Source organism: Cricetulus griseus, chromosome 2, assembly GCF_003668045.3.
Source record: "Cricetulus griseus strain 17A/GY chromosome 2, alternate assembly CriGri-PICRH-1.0, whole genome shotgun sequence".
In the NCBI taxonomy this organism is placed as follows: domain Eukaryota; kingdom Metazoa; phylum Chordata; class Mammalia; order Rodentia; family Cricetidae; genus Cricetulus; species Cricetulus griseus.
Genome location: NC_048595.1, coordinates 396857917 through 396873193, shown reverse-complemented (window position 1 = coordinate 396873193; position 15277 = coordinate 396857917). Strand labels below are relative to the sequence as shown.

Genomic DNA, 15277 nt, shown 5'->3' with positions numbered 1-15277 from the left:
AGATGTTCACCACCATGATGACTGCATGATTTTTATTTTAGTGTGTGTGTGTGTGTGTGTGTGTGTGTGTGTGTGTGTGTGTGTGTATACTGGTGGGACCCAACACATGGTGGGGAGCTCTCTACCATTCAGCTACATCCTCAGCCCCAGTTCTCCTTTTAGAAATCATAAATTTGAATCTTTTCTCTGAAGATTTTATTTCATGGATGGTTTTATGGGTACTTCTATTTTCTGAGGAGGACAAGTTGTCCCCGACTTAATCTGCAGAGGCCACCTTGCCTTGGGGAACAAATGGTCTGATAGCTACGTGGATTGGAAGCAGATCACATCTTAAGGTAGGACTTTCCTTGGTTGAGTGAGCCCAACCCCCACTCCCCCCCCCCCGACTTTCACCTGGGATGCTGCTCAGAAAAATCCATGGTTCCTAGCATTGCCATGCTTAAACGTGCATTAAATGTGTCGCCTACCTTGGTAATTTGAGTCAACTGCTTTTTCTTTCCATTTATTCTTAGGTATTCACTGTTGTTTCCAGGGGGCAAATTTCCCCCATTCTTCAAGCATCCCCTCCTCCCACACTGAGAAATTCTTGCCCTAGATTTCTGTTTTGCTGCCTCAGGACTTTTTCTTTTCCATCATGCACTAAGTTCTGATCTGCCTCACTCTGTTGTCTGCCTGCAGATCACTGATTGACCAGCTAATGCCCTCGGCTCCTTCAGATCCAGAGGAAAAGACCAGGCGGTATTTTCACCTATACTTTGAGACGCCTCATAATTACATCAGTATCGCACGTACTATGTGGAAAATACATGTGGACTGCCAGGCTTTGAGTTAATTGGTTTTACCTCCTGTCTCAGAGGGTCAGAGTCCTAGTGTGCAAGCAGTCCCCGAACCAGATTGACTCTCAGGGGAGTGGCAGCCAGAGGAAAGCAGTTCCCTCCACCCATTTCAGCCACCAGCACCCATTGCTTCCAGGTCCTGCCGTGCGGAATGGCACAGAAATGAAATCTCAGAAGAAAACTTTAACTCAATTAATTTTTATTAATAACTAGGAGTGGCAGAAATACAATGCTCCCTTTTCATGGCCGGTCAAAGATGAATTGATTACGCTTTAGAGGGTGCGGTTTGAAGTTTTTCCTCAGTCTTGACCTACCTCAAGTTTTGTTCCTAACCAAGGGAGGCGCACTAGTCCGCATATATAGAGGCTGAGCTGCTCCTGGAAAAGTCAAACCCGTTCTGCACCATGGGGAAGAGGCAGCCGAGGGCAGCAGCAGCTGCTCCCAACTGTGAGCTAAGTAAGTGGGCAGCTAGTGGCAGGGACGCTGGCCAGCCGAGCACACTTGGAAGCTGACACAAACAGCCCCGGCTTTTTTCTTTTCTAGATGCAACGGGAGGGTCCCAGAGGATAGGTTCTGGGCTAGAGGGCACTCTAGAACTAACTCATGCGTTTTCTCTTTCAGGAGACCATTCTGTATGGGAAGCAGCAGCCCTTGCCAGGCTGTGGGAAGTTTGTTTGGCTTTTTCTTTTTGTTCCCAGTTTGCTTTTTGCTGTTATCCTATTTTTTAATTTCCGGTTTTGGTGGGTTTACGCTTTCTTCCTATCTCCATTCTTACCAAATAATGAATATTTCTCCGGGCAGTTTCTACATGAGGAAAACAGCGCTGTCATCTCTACTGTTGTAGCCAGTAGGGGAAAACGGGAGAAAAAAAAAAAAAAAAGGTTTTGGTGGCTCTTTAGAACTTGGTGGCAAGTTGGGGGACCTGTCAGGCCATTTATTCTCTCCCCTATTTCGTCGTCTACAGAGGACTGAGGTGTGAGGCTGGGGATGGAGCAGGACGGCTTTGGGGTAGGCAGGATAGAATGTGCGGAGAAGACACAGCTGTGTGGGATGGGGAACAACTCACTGAGAGGCTTGGGAGGAGGACAACCGATGCGGCCCAACTGGCTCCGCTGGTCCAGTTTCGCGGTTCCTCCCAGACGTGGGGTGTTCTTGGCGCATCGGTGGACACCGAGCTGTGGCCCAAGAAGCCAGAAGGAAAGGGACTGCCATGGTGCCTTATTATCGGTTGTAGCTCTATCTCGTAGTCGTCATCTCTTAGGAGGAAACAGGCTTGTGGTTGCCTAAAAAGAGACGGCGGGAACTATGTCAAAATGTTTATGTCCCTAGCATTCCCGGGCTGGGAGTTGCCACAGTGAGGAACGCGGTAGGTTTGAGTGGCTGACTGGGGCTGGGCCACGCCTCCTGCTGGTACACGCCCCAACTAGACCCCGCCCCGAGGCCAGCATGGGTGGGCGGAGTCTTCGCTGCTCTCCGCCCCGCCACGCAGTCCCTCAGCTGCAGGAGTCCAGCCAATCAGGAAGCGGGGCTCCCGTCCTGCCGGCCAATCACGGGAGGGCAGGAGGTCGACCTGCTGGGCGCTGGTTTCTGGGATATGGAGGCGCCGGCGCGGCGTGTCAGGTGGTGGCTGAGCCGGTAAGCCGAGGTGCTGGTGGGGTCAGGGGTTACGGCGTTCCTCTTTGTGCGAGCCGGAGGGCGAGCGAGAGGGCACGGCGGGAGGCCTGCGGGAACGGGGCGTCGGCGAGGCCGGCGGAGAGGCCGTATGCCGAGGAGACGCGGAGGGCTCCGGGGTCTGCCCAGGCGCCGGTGGTCACGGGCCTCGGCGGGTCCCCGCGATCTGGGATGGCAGCCCACCGCTCCTCCCCGGGTCGGCCCGACAGGAGGTGTCCCCGGGTTAGGGGTGCGCACAGCGGGCGCGACGTGGAGCGGGAGGTCCGTGACGCAGTCTCCTCCTGGAGCACCGGATCCGGCCTCCTGCAACGCAGCACCCTGGCAGCTCTGCCGCCCGAAGGCCTCAAGCCTCAGGATTGAGTGCAGCTGGGGTCCTGCGCCTTCCAGACCTCAGTCAGGGACACCTTGCACGCGATGGATGCGCCCCTTCTCCGAGGCTTCCTAGGCCCGGTACTTTCAAAGCTCGCGTGTTTGCCATTACTCCTTTGCAGTCATTGTCCTTGTCGGTTCTCTGGTCCAGGACTTCATTGATACTTCAGACTGTTCGGAAGGGCATCTTCAGGACAAAAGCTGAGTTTCCTCTGTGTAATACGGAGATACTCCGTTGTCCTTTTCGTTTCAACGATGTCATTCAAGGTATCAAAAGCAAACATATGGAGGGAGAGCTGGCCTGGGCCGATGGGCTTCTAGGAGCTTCTTTCTATGTGACCCGTGGGAAACCGCGGGAAGCTGTCCACCTTGTCCACCGTGGCGTCTCCATCAATACTTGTCTGTGTTGATGTTTTGCTCAGGTTGCTTAGGCTTTATTCTGTTCCACACACTTGAAGTGGGGTTGATGGCGGGATCTTACAGATTGTTGGTGTTAAATTAGTTAATACTAGGAAAGCAAAGTGCTTAGGCCAGCCCCATGCCACCAAGTGTTTTTATTATTGCCTGCTCGTGCCTGCTGTTTCCTAAGGCTTTGACCTTCTCAGGAGTCTTTGCTCGGAATCCCTTGGGCTGTTGCCAGAGATTGCACAGGCCAGTGCTTTGCAGCCATATTATTAGTCTGAAAGTGCAGTTAATTACTGGTGAAGACAGGCGCTTGTCTTTTCTTTCTGAGATTAGATCTTGCTATATATCTCTAACTTGGTCTGAAATGTAGACAAAGGCAGCCTCCAGCTTGCAGAGATCCTTCTGCCTCTGTGCAGAGCTTTTACAGCTCAGTCTCGGCTTCTGCTTAGTGTGTATCAAATGAGATTGGAAAGTAACATTCTACGATATTTTCTGTAGTAGCTGTGTTGGTAAATGTAGCCTTGAGATTGCACTGGTCTCTTTGTGTTGTTTTTGTTTTTTATTAGATACTTCATTCTCAATCTTGCTTGGGTTAAGAGTTTATTTTGGACACATATCTAAAAGGTGGTGACTGCAGCACACATGGTTTCTCATGTTTCCGGAAAGCCTATGGGACTCAGAAGGGGAATTCCTGAGCATCCTGTCAGCACCTCTTGTTGAGGAATAGGGAAGCTGGCTGTGAATGCCAGATTCTACTCTGAGGAAAGCAGTGGTTCCTTGGGTTACTCAGAAGAGCTGGGTGAGCAGTTTTGGTTCAGTGAGAATTGTATCCACAAAGTAGGATCTTTTTTCTGTTTGACTTTGTAGCCAAGAGCCTGGCTAGGTGCTGTTTTGTCAGGTGCCTTCATTTTCTGATATGCAAATACTTGTTTGTATGAGCCTTAAAATCCCTCTTAACTCCTCTTGGTGTGGCTGGAGACCCCAGGAATTCAGCAGAAGCTGCTGTTCTGTACTCACTTAGCAACACTGTTAGGAGCCAATAACTAATTGAGAAACTGTTTATGGAAAAGCACAGCTTACAAAGCTCGCTCCATTTGTGGCAGTGTCGGTGGCCTAAGTTCACTTGTTCATCTGTATCGAAACAGTTGAATACTTCTTTAGATTGAAATGTGTTCAAATTTATATGTAAGAAGAAGGCCACAAGTTAATTATTAAAATTTTATCAGGTTCCAAAGAGCAGAAGGAAGCATGTAAGGCTGAAGAATCTTTTACTATCTGTTTGTCTGAGTTGACACATAATTTTTCTTCTAAGAAAAGAAGGTACATATTGAAGGTAATACCTATTAGGGTAAATGGGTTGGATGTGATGTAACGAAAAACACTCCAGATTTTCTGGAGAAAAACTATATAAGCAAGTGTCAAAAAAGACTTGGGATGTGATTTTGGGTGAAGAGAGGTAGATGGTATGCTTTTGATAGGGTTCTTCTTTTCTTTTTTCTTTTCTAGGAGAGGGCCTTTGAACTTGTTCATGGGATGGAGGTGTCAGGCCAGGTGACCAGACTCCCCCACCCTCCACCCCATGGGAAACACTGCTGTATAGCTGTGGTTAGAAGGAAGTTTGCAGGAAGCTTACTCTGTCAGAGGTGGAGGAACAAAGAAAGGCCAGGGTAGAGGAGGGCAAAGTAAACTGTGTGTGGTCCAGTAAGCAGTCAGGATGGTGAACCCTCAAGCAGAGAAAAGGAGTAGTTGTCATGAGTGTGAGTGTATACCTGGCCTGTCCTCCCCATGTGCACGTGAGTGCAGCTGCCCACTGAGGTTAGAGGTGTCAGATCTCCAGGAGCTGTAGTTTTGTAAGCCAATTGACGTAGGTTCTAGAATTGAACTCAGATCTTCGGGAATAGCAACGAGTGCTCTTAACCCCCAAGCCATCTATCTCTCCAGCCTCAGGCCGTATTTCTTAAGTCATGGTTGATAAATACTTTTGTCTAACAGATCAGTACTTGACAGCTGGGCCACATTTTTTCTGTGTTCTTATCTTCTTTGACACCAAAGCAGGCAGCTTCATTATCAACTGTGTTCCTCTCCCCAGATCTGTCTCTCCTCCCATCTCCTCCCTCCTCTTCTTCCCTCCCTTCTCTGACAGTGTGGGCACACTTGTGTGTGTTCAGACAGGATCTGGTGGTCTAGCTTAGTCTGTCTTGAAACTTCTCCCAGACTGGCCTGGAATGTAGCCTCCCACTTTAGCATTCCGAAAGCCGGGGTTACAAATATGAATCAGTCACCATGCTAGGTTTTCCTTTTCCTATCTTGGAAACTCCCATGTAGGCCATATTGGCCTGGAACTCACAGAGCCTGCCTCTGCCTCCCTCATGTGAGTGCTGAGTGCTGGAATTAAAGCCTGTGTGAGGCTGCCCCTTCCCCACCCCACCCCATATCCAGGTAGGTTTTTCTGTCAATCTCAAAGAGAACTGAAAAGCCAAACTGAGGTGAGAGGCAGCATGCTGGGTGTTGAGTTGAAATTGTAGTTCTTGGATAAGACAAGTAGGAGGAGAGATGATAACTACGGCATTTGAAGTAGCAAAATGACTGTCTCAGGTAGTGTCTCAATGACCATTGTGTCAGAGAGAGCCAGCCCTGATTCAGGTATAGTAGTTTGTGTAATAGGAGCACTGTTTGTACTTTATGATCTGGGTGTGTTGTGTGGGATTAAAGCCATTATAGTAGAACCTAGGTGGGTAGGGTGAATTATAGTTGTAAGGTCATTTTTTTGCTTATTTATTTTTGTTTTTTTGAGACAGGGTTTCTTTGTGTAGCCCTGGCTGTCTGGAACTTTCTCTGTAGACCAGACTGGCCTTGAACTCAGAGACCCAAGTGCTGAGACTAAAGGTGTGCCCCCCTACCACCCACCCAGCCAACTTGGAATCTTTATGCTTTCCTCTGTTGGTCCCACTCACCTTTCTGATATAGAATCTTACTAAGCAGCTTCAAGCTGACCTTGAACTTGTGACTTAACGGGCCTCAGCCTTCAAATGCTGTGGTTACAGGCCCTTATTTTTTTCTGAGTACATGAAAGCCAGAGAGATGTTGTTGCCAGGCTGATATCCAAAGCCCTCGAGGTAGAAGGATAGAACTGACTCTGAAGTTGTCCTCTGACCTCCACAAGTGCCCACGTGCATACTACCACCACCACACACACACACACACACACACACACACACACACACACGTATAAATGAACAAGAAGGTTTTAAACACTTATGTGTAGCCATTTCTGGATTATTATTACTTTGTATTTTACATTCAGTGACCACCGGTGTCTGAGGAAAGAATCCAGAGGAGGTGGCATTGACATTTATCCAAAGCATCCCTGTTGTGATTTACAGAATCTGTTACTTCCTTTAAACATTGTTTTTGGTTGCTTGTATGTACATTCTAGTTTCTGGTCTTAGATTTTATTGAAATGGAAGGCAGGAAGGGGAAAAGAGGCCTGGGAGATGGGGAGATTTAGACTGTATACAGACAATTCCCCCTTCTCTCCCTAGTGTTTGTGTGGGGGGGAGGTGGGTGATAAAACTTTCTTCGCTATACCTTAAAATTAATGAAATGGCCATGAATGCCTTTACCTCCTACTAAAGACAAATATAAGAAACCATTGTTTTAAGCTCAAGCCTTTTTTCAATATAAGAAAAAATATTTTGTTAGAGTTATACATGCATTTAGCATTTCATACTTTATTTTGTTTCATTTTTTAATGATTTATTTTTATTTTAAGTGAATTGTCATTTTTTTTTTCCTGCATGTATGTCTGTGTGAGGGTGTCAGATCCCTGGAACTGGAGTTGCAGACAGTTGTGAGCTGCTATGTGGATGCTGGAATTGAACTTGTGTCCTTTGAAAGAGCAGCCATTGCTGAGCTACCTCTCCAGCCCTGTTATTTTGTTTCTCCCACTTTGGTTTTTCGAGACAGGGTTTGTCAATATTGCTTTGGAGGTTGTCCTGGAACTCACTCTGTAGACCAGGCTGGCCTTGAACTCACAGATATCCACCTGCCTCTGCCTCCCGAGTGCTGGGATTAAAGGCATGCGCCACCACACCTGGCCATGTGTGATTTTTAAGGTAATCAAATTTTCTTATTAAAGCAGCAGAAGAATTGCAAGGAGAATACTAGGGAGTAGATGTTCTTACCACCTCAGAAGACAAGCTAGTTCTAGGCAGTGGATGCTAAGAGGTACTTAGTGGATGGCATACCCCAAAGTTAGAGTCAGAAGTGACTCTCTGGAAAGGGGACTTCTATTTTTCATATTTGAGAGGAAAATCATTTCACAATTTGAACCACTATGTGGACACTAAGACAGAGGGAGGAGTAAGTTAAGCTTTAGGCTGTCAGTGCCTGCCAGCTAGACAGTGTAGAGCTGACTATCCACTTTTGACTTCTATCAGATAGTTTGGCAGAATGTCCCCAGTGAGCAGCTGTCTGAAAGGCTCTGACAGTCTGTAGAAGCTTTACATATTGAGAAAATAAAGTAGGGCTTGGCATTGAATGTCACTGGAGCACCAGGGTTTGAGCCTCATTACTACATATAACAATACTACAAGTGCCTGGTGAAGCATTTTTATTGCCAAAAAAAGATGTAAATGAGCTCAGTACTTACTTCCATTTGACCTGTTTTTTGCTTTCCTACTGTCTCTCTCTCTCCCTCCCTTCTTCCCTTTCTGGCCTGGAATTTGCTGTGTATCTGAGGCTGGTTTTGAACTCATAATCTTCCTGCCTCCACTTTCCAAGTACTAGAATTATAGGTGTGAACCGCCAAACTTGGCTCCCAACTTCCTTTTTATTTATTTATTTATTTATTTATCTATCTATTTATTTATTTATTTATTTGTGTATGTGAGAGAGAGACAGAGACAGAGAGGGAGACAGACAGACAGAATGAAAACGTGGAAATTTGCAGGAATCAATTCTGTTTTATTTTCCCACTGTCCACCATGTGGGTAATGAGGATGGAATTCAGGTAGCCTTGGTGGCAAGTACCTTTGTCAGCTGGCCGCCTCACTGGCCCTCAAGCAGGCACCCCCCCAACCACCCCCACACACACTGGGTTTCTTTGTGTAGCCTTGGCTGTCTTAGAACTTCCTCTGTAGACCAGGCTGGCCTCAAACTCAAGAGACCTGCCTGCCTCTGCACCCCCCACCCCAAGTGCTGGGATTAAAGACTCACAACCACCACTGCCCAGCTAATGAATTTTATTTTATTAATTTTTTATGTACATTGGTATTTTGTCTGTATGTATGAAGTTGTTGGATCCCTGGAACTGGAGTTAAGGGAACTGTGAGTTACTGCTGGGAATTGAACTCAACTCCTCTGGAAGAGCAGCTGGCACTCTTAACCACTGAGCCATCTCTGCAGCCCCTGCCTGTGTTCCTTGATGCAGTGAGATGACTGAAACAAGATGGTTAATCCTCATAGGGCTTCAATCCCCTGCAGGACCATGTGTGTCCCTTCCCTTTCTGTCCTCTGCCCTCGTGGATCCTGTGGGCAGTGTAAACAGTGGGACTTGTGGCTTGGTTACTAAAAGCTGTCATGAGTAAATTGTATTGTAGAAGCTGTTCTCTTTTGAGTGGTACATTCTTGAGACTCCAGAAATGACCAGATGCTTTGTGTTTTGTTGGATTTCTTTGTATTAGTATAGGAATATCTTAGAATGCTGCTAGTAACTTCAAAACGTTAACCCCACTGGTTTGGCAGTCTGAGGTGTGATCATTGCCTCAAGTTCCAGGTCATAAAACAAAATGCATTCTAAAATGTTTACAATTTAATTGCTTGCCTACTTGTATTAGATAAAAATACACAATTATATCAATTGTTTAATTTTTATTTTATTTTTTAAGTTGTGTGTGTGTGTGTGTGTGTGTGTGTGTGTGTGTGTGTGTGTGTGTGTGTGTCTGGCACATTGTGTGTGGGGAGGCCAGAGGACAACTTGTAGGAGTGGGGAGTTGATCTTTCCCCATGTGGGTTCTGGGGGATAATCAGCCTTGGCAGCAGGCACCTTTACCCAATGAGCCATCTTGATGGCCCACTTTCCTTTTTAAAACCTGTTTTGGATTTTAAGAAATCTCTTTCAAGTGTATGACCTACACTGAGTATTTTTAAACAGGATATCAGCCCTCAGTATGGAAGCTCTGATTTAGTCAGTCTGGGTGACAATTCTCAGAACTGAACAGAGAATACGGAAGGACTCCTTATATCATGTGCTCACTAAGGTACAGCTTGAAGTTTGCTGGTACCTCGTGGCCCAAGTTTCTTTTTTTGTGAGAGCTCAGTACCTGATCTGATGTGTAGTTTCTCATTTCTTGTGGGTAGGATAACTGGGTGTCTTGCCTTATTCACATAGAAAGACAGAGTTAAAAGGACACCAAGCCCTGGCTGTGATTGGAGCCCAGGGGAGTGGTCAGATGTGTGACTGCCCTCAGATGAGGCCACCTTCAGTGGGTGGAAGAGACTGGATTGATGAATGCTAATGGGGTCTGTGGGCTGAGCAGAGAGATGGTAGCCCCATCTGTTGCAGGAAAATGCTTGACCCTGGTGACTATTGAGGGAAAGATGGTATTTCTTAAGTTAACCAGTGATGGTGTGTTTTATACCCAGAAGACAGGTAAAACCCAGAGACCCTTTTTGGGTCTAGATGATAGAATCTAATAAGGTAGAATATGTTGGTTCATAAAGAATATCCAGAAAATAAAGTGGAGGGCTATTGAGATAGGAGTGGTCTACTGGATAAGAGGAGAAAAATTGCTTCAGCATGGTAGGAGGCTCTCTCTGTTTTTCAGCTAGTAAGCACTTTGGGGGTTAATGGGGAGGGGTTACCAGTGGTAACTTTCTCGAAGTATATTTGGAATCAATGAGAACAGTTACATAGTAAGTAGGTCCAGAATTGAAAAGTTTAGCCTTTAGGGCTGAGAGGTGGCTCCCAGAAAGTAAAGGCACCACCTGTTGCCAAGCCTAAAGACCTAAGTTCCATCCAGGGACCCACATAATGGAAGAAGAGAGCCAACTCCTGTGAGTTATGTGGCACCCATCCCCCCCTCCCTGAAAAAAAATGTTTAAAAGAAGTTTAGCCTTTGAGATGAGGCCAAAGTGCCGGTTTCAGTGTGACAGTGCTTACCCAGCTGTGGAAAGACCTCTGTGTTAGCATGTCAGTGCTCCCAGTCCCCAACTGTATCTTGATATGCCATTGGTGCCCAGAGAAGCACTGCTTCCCAGTCTGCTGGTGCCTCAGCATTCTTGCAGTCCCCAGGGCAGGCTAGCCTGCTGCAGGTGACTAGCGTCTCCCAATTTTCAGAGCAAAACTGAACTTTCTTTAGGTTTCCCTCTTAGGAATAGTGGCCCTCCATTTGAAAGGCACTTTCCAAGCCCTTCCAGAAAATTGAATCATGAGTTTAAATTGTCAGATGGGCCAGAGAGGTCTAGGTTTGTGTCCTTTATTTTTTATTCATTTTCGTGATTATATAGCTGGTGATGATCTTGATTTCCCCATTCTGCATCCATCTTCTAAATTTTGTTATTACATAACTGGTTGCCTTCTGTTCTTTAAAAGTTGTGGATTTTGAAGATTATTTTGGTGTTAGATATTTGGGTTAATGTTGAGGCTATTTTGGGTTCATTTGGGCTAATAATAGGTTAATATTGAGGCAAAGACTTGCTGATTGGCAGCCTGTTAGTGCATATTAAAACAGATTTGGTGGAAGCTAGCTGTGGTGGCACACGCCTTTAATCCCAGCAGAGGCAGGTGGATCTCTGAGTTTGAAGCTACCCTGGTTTACAAAATGAGGTCCAGGACAGCCAGGGCTGTTATACAGAGAAACCCTGTCTCAAAAAACCAAAACAACAGAAAACAAACAGATTTGTTGACTGGTTCTTCTGATGTGCATACACAAGTACCCATGTGAGTTTAAAACCCATGAGAACCAAGTGTGGTTCTGGTGCTGTCTGGACCCCCAGCACCGAGGCGACACACACACAGGTTCCTTGGGGCTTGCTAGGGCCCAGTCTTGCCATCCTCCTGGTCTTACCTTTTATTGTTTTTGTTAATGTCTCTTAATACTGTTCTGAAAGCTGTGATTATTTTCAGGGTTAGCTAATTGAGTAGAGGGATTATTCCTTTCATACAAGGGTTCAGCCATACAGGGACAACATGTTAGTTCTGTTCTTGCTAATCCTTCACCTTTCTGTTCTCTTGTAGAATCCTATTCTAAGAACACAGACACTCAGGTATCTACCATGGTGTTGGATCCTGAAGAAAAAATGCCAGATGGTAATTTACAGCTTCATGTCATTATCTACATGGGATTGGGCTTAGTCAGTGACAGGCTGTCCCTGTCCTTGTTGTCTGTCCTAAGAAATCCAATCAGCAGTCTCATCTGCTGAGGGATATGAATGAAATGAATTAATGGTTATAGAATTCTGCCTCATATCTTATTTCTAATTTCCAGCTGAGTCATGACTAGCTAGTTTGGTTTCTAGAACAGTAATGCTTGCAAGGACAGTATCATTCCCAGACTTGGCAGTGATCTCCAGTGTGCTCACTGAATCTGCCAGTATTTCAGATGTGTACAGAGCAGGGACACACAGGGATCTGTCTGAATCTGAGCTTCTCTAGATTCGCCACTGCTTTCTGCTTAGTGAAAATTGTGGGGACCAAGAAAAAAATCAGAGCTCTGATTTTTTTAGTTGGTTGTAGGGATTTATGGGAAAGAGAAGAAAGCTGTGTGATGCCTGCAGTTCTGTGGACTTTGTATACTTCTGTGGAGTAGCCCTTTTCTGCTAGGCCTTCCCCCCCTTGCATTTAAGTTTAACTGTAAAATGCAAATTCTTGGGCTTCTATGAATCCTGCTGTCACAAGGAGCTAGCACCCATCACCACCAGCCCTTAAGTCCTATGCCTAGGCCTTAGTCAGGACTCCCAGGCTTCCTGCTTAGACGTTTCCTTTAGTGTCAGATGTAGTCTGAACTCTGGCAGGGTTTTCCAGTTCTCTCTTCTGTTACATGAGCTATGGTACCCAAGAGTGATTCCTAGAGTAAGTCTTGAGGGATGATGGGATGAGAGGATGTCCTAGTTGACTATCTTACTTTCTTCTAAAAATGAGAATTCTGAGCTGGGCAATGGTAATGCAGGCTTTTAATTCCAGCACTTGGGAGGCAGACGCAGGCAGATCTCTGTGAGTTCAAGGCCAGCCCGGTCTAGAGTGAGTTCCAGGACAGGCTCCAAAGCTACAGGGAAACCCTGTCTTGAAAAACCAAACATGTATACATATAATAAAAATTAGGATTCTGAGTTGTTAGTGGAGGCTGGTTTGTCAATGTTGAGTCATAGGTATGAGTCGTTTGTTTGTTTTAAGGCAAAGTCTTGTTAAATTGTAGTCCAGGCCGACCTCAAACTTGTGATCCTTTTGATTTAGTCTTTGAGGCATGCCAGTGTTCATAGAGAAAAGTGAAGTGATTCTAAAAATTATCAAGTAGGTATAGAGGTGTAGAATAAGAAAAGTATGGTGTTTAGTGTTAAAGTTGATCCAGGGAGAACACAAAATTGGGGGAGGTAGGGCTTGGATCTGAGAGGAGTTAAGGGTATAAGTAGGGGTAAGGGATGAATATGATCAAAATACATTTTATGAAATTCTCAAAGGAGTAATAAAATATATGATAAACTGATCAAAGACTGAGAGAGTTATTGGAGGCCTTTGAACTCCTTTTTCTATCCTTTGAGATAGGGTCTGGCTGTGTATCCCAGGCTGACCTTGAAGTCTCAGTCTTCTCTTAGCTTCCAGGAGTTAGGGTTGCAGACTTGTACCACAGCCAGCTTGTGCACATATTACCCTGTAAAAACATTGAGTTTATTGGGCTGGGGGCGTAACTCAGTTATAGAGTGCTTGCCTAGCATGCATGAAGCCCTGGGTTCAGTCGTCAGCACTACATAAAACCAGTTATGGTGACATGTGGCTGTGATCCCAGCACTTGGGAGGTGGATGCAAGAGGACCCAGTTCAGAGTCATCTTGAACTTGGCACAAACAGAGTCAACTTGGCACAAACCAGCCTGGGCTACATTAGACCCTGTCTCTAAATAAATAAATATGCACATTTATTTTAAAATGTAGATTAAATAAACCATTTAGGATAAATGCAGGCTAGTCTCTTGTGCATGCAGCAGTAAGATTTTGGGTCTAAAGCTGTTGCTCAGTGATGGTCGAGCATGTCCCAGACTAGGGTTAGTTCTCCATCAGGACAAGAGCTTTGATTGCAGCATGACTGAGAATGCCCATCAGTGGACTTTGTTATATTAACACAGATGGCGCTTCTGGAGACCATGGAGACTCTGCCAGTCTTAGCACTATCAACCCTGCCTATAGTATCTCCTCCCTCCCGCAGTCCACGGGGGACTCAGAGGAGCCCTTCACCACCTACTTTGACGAGAAGATCCCCATTCCTGAAGAGGAGGTAAGTGATGGTTCCTTGCAGGGTACCCTGTGTCCTGGGGAAAGCCTTCAAGGGGAAGGTCTGCCAGTCACCTGTAGCTCAGGTCTCATTTTGGCAGCTGGTCTCTGACATCTGATAAATAAACCTCTGGGAAAGATGCTAAGTGGTATTAGTGAGCATTTTTGTAATGTATGCAAGTGTGGGTTTTGTGTTTTCCTTTTACTTTTTCCTCGACACAGGGTTTCCCTGTGTAGCTTTGGAGGCTGTCCTGGAACTAGCTCTTGTAGATCAGACTGGTCTCAGACTCACAGAGATCCACCCGCCTCTACCTCCCAATTGCTGGGATTAAAGGTGTGCACCACCACCGCCCGGCTGTGTTTTCCTTTTTCAGATGTGGCTCTGCTCCTGTGTGGGAGCAGGTGAGCATAAGGTGCTGTGTCACTTTAGTTTAGAACGAGTGACTGCTGATGGAGAGCAGGTAAAGGAGGGGCTGTCACTGAGAGAAGCAGCCATCTTGTTGGTAAAAAGTCGATTAGCTGGCTGTGAAACATGTGCGCATGTGCTGCCCATCCTGATCCCACGCAGTTGGTGATGCTCCTTGACATGTGACAAAATAGTGGAGACATTAGAACAGGTGACACTCAGGCTGCTTTTCCTTTCTCTTTTACAGTACTCTTGTTTTAGCTTTCGTAAACTCTGGGCGTTCACGGGACCTGGCTTTCTTATGAGCATTGCCTACCTGGATCCAGGAAACATTGAATCTGATTTGCAATCTGGAGCAGTGGCTGGATTTAAGGTGAGCATCCAGTTTTATCCTACCTGTTGTTACTAGTGTCATTTTTGCATTGCTGAGGATGGACTCTGGGCCTTGCCATGCTATCCCCGTCCTTTTGAGCACTCATTACACTTTACAGCCTTTCTTCTGCTTTGTTGAGTAGACTTAGGCTCTACCTTCAGGTAGAGTTGACCCTTGAACAGCATAGGTTTCAACTGTGCATGTCTAGGGTGTTTCTAGATTAGCAGCAATTTGTGAAAACCACAGATGAAGTATATGGTTTAGAAATACTGAAAGTTTAAAAGTTAAGTATGTTACAGATGAATAAAATATATACAGATAATAATCTATTTTACTTATTTACATAGCTGTCCTGGAACTCACTATGTAGACCAGGCTGGCCTCTGTCTTCCAAGTGCTAGAATTGAAGGTGTGTACCACCATGCCCAGCTCAGTAATAATCTGTTTTATGATTTACTATCCCAGGATATATGAAGATCTACTGCATAAAGGTTAAAATGTACCCCATCCTCTGCACGCACCTAGTTCACGGTGGAGCTGTTCTCAGTTGAAAGAAATAAAAGCAAATGTAAGATGTGTTGCTAAGTCCTAATCATAGGCAGTTAGCTGTCATGTGTGCATGGTTCTGGGTTAGCACCCGGTGCTCTTGTGAGTTCATGTTGTGATTGCTTATGGTGCTGTGGGGCTGGTCACTTCTCTGTGAGCAGTTTTTCTCTCAGTAAGAGATGCACTT

At 45.7% G+C, this 15277-nt stretch overlaps 1 protein-coding gene across 2 annotated transcripts in view; it reads left to right on the top strand.

Annotated features, from left to right (window-relative positions):
• Window positions 1–2335: 2335 nt before the first annotated feature.
• Slc11a2 (solute carrier family 11 member 2) overlaps window positions 2336–15277 on the top strand; it is a 32433-nt gene continuing 19491 nt past the window's right edge. The window contains exons 1-4 of one of the 2 annotated variants that reach the window (XM_027396578.2): window positions 2336–2471; window positions 11521–11592; window positions 13621–13769; window positions 14419–14544. In XM_027396578.2, coding sequence (XP_027252379.1) covers window positions 11559–11592; window positions 13621–13769; window positions 14419–14544 — 309 coding nt within the window. In that variant the 5' untranslated portion in view covers window positions 2336–2471; window positions 11521–11558. Of the gene's footprint in view, window positions 2472–3122; window positions 3144–11520; window positions 11593–13620; window positions 13770–14418; window positions 14545–15277 lie in introns of those variants that run through there. The other variant, XM_027396579.2, reaches the window with a different exon arrangement.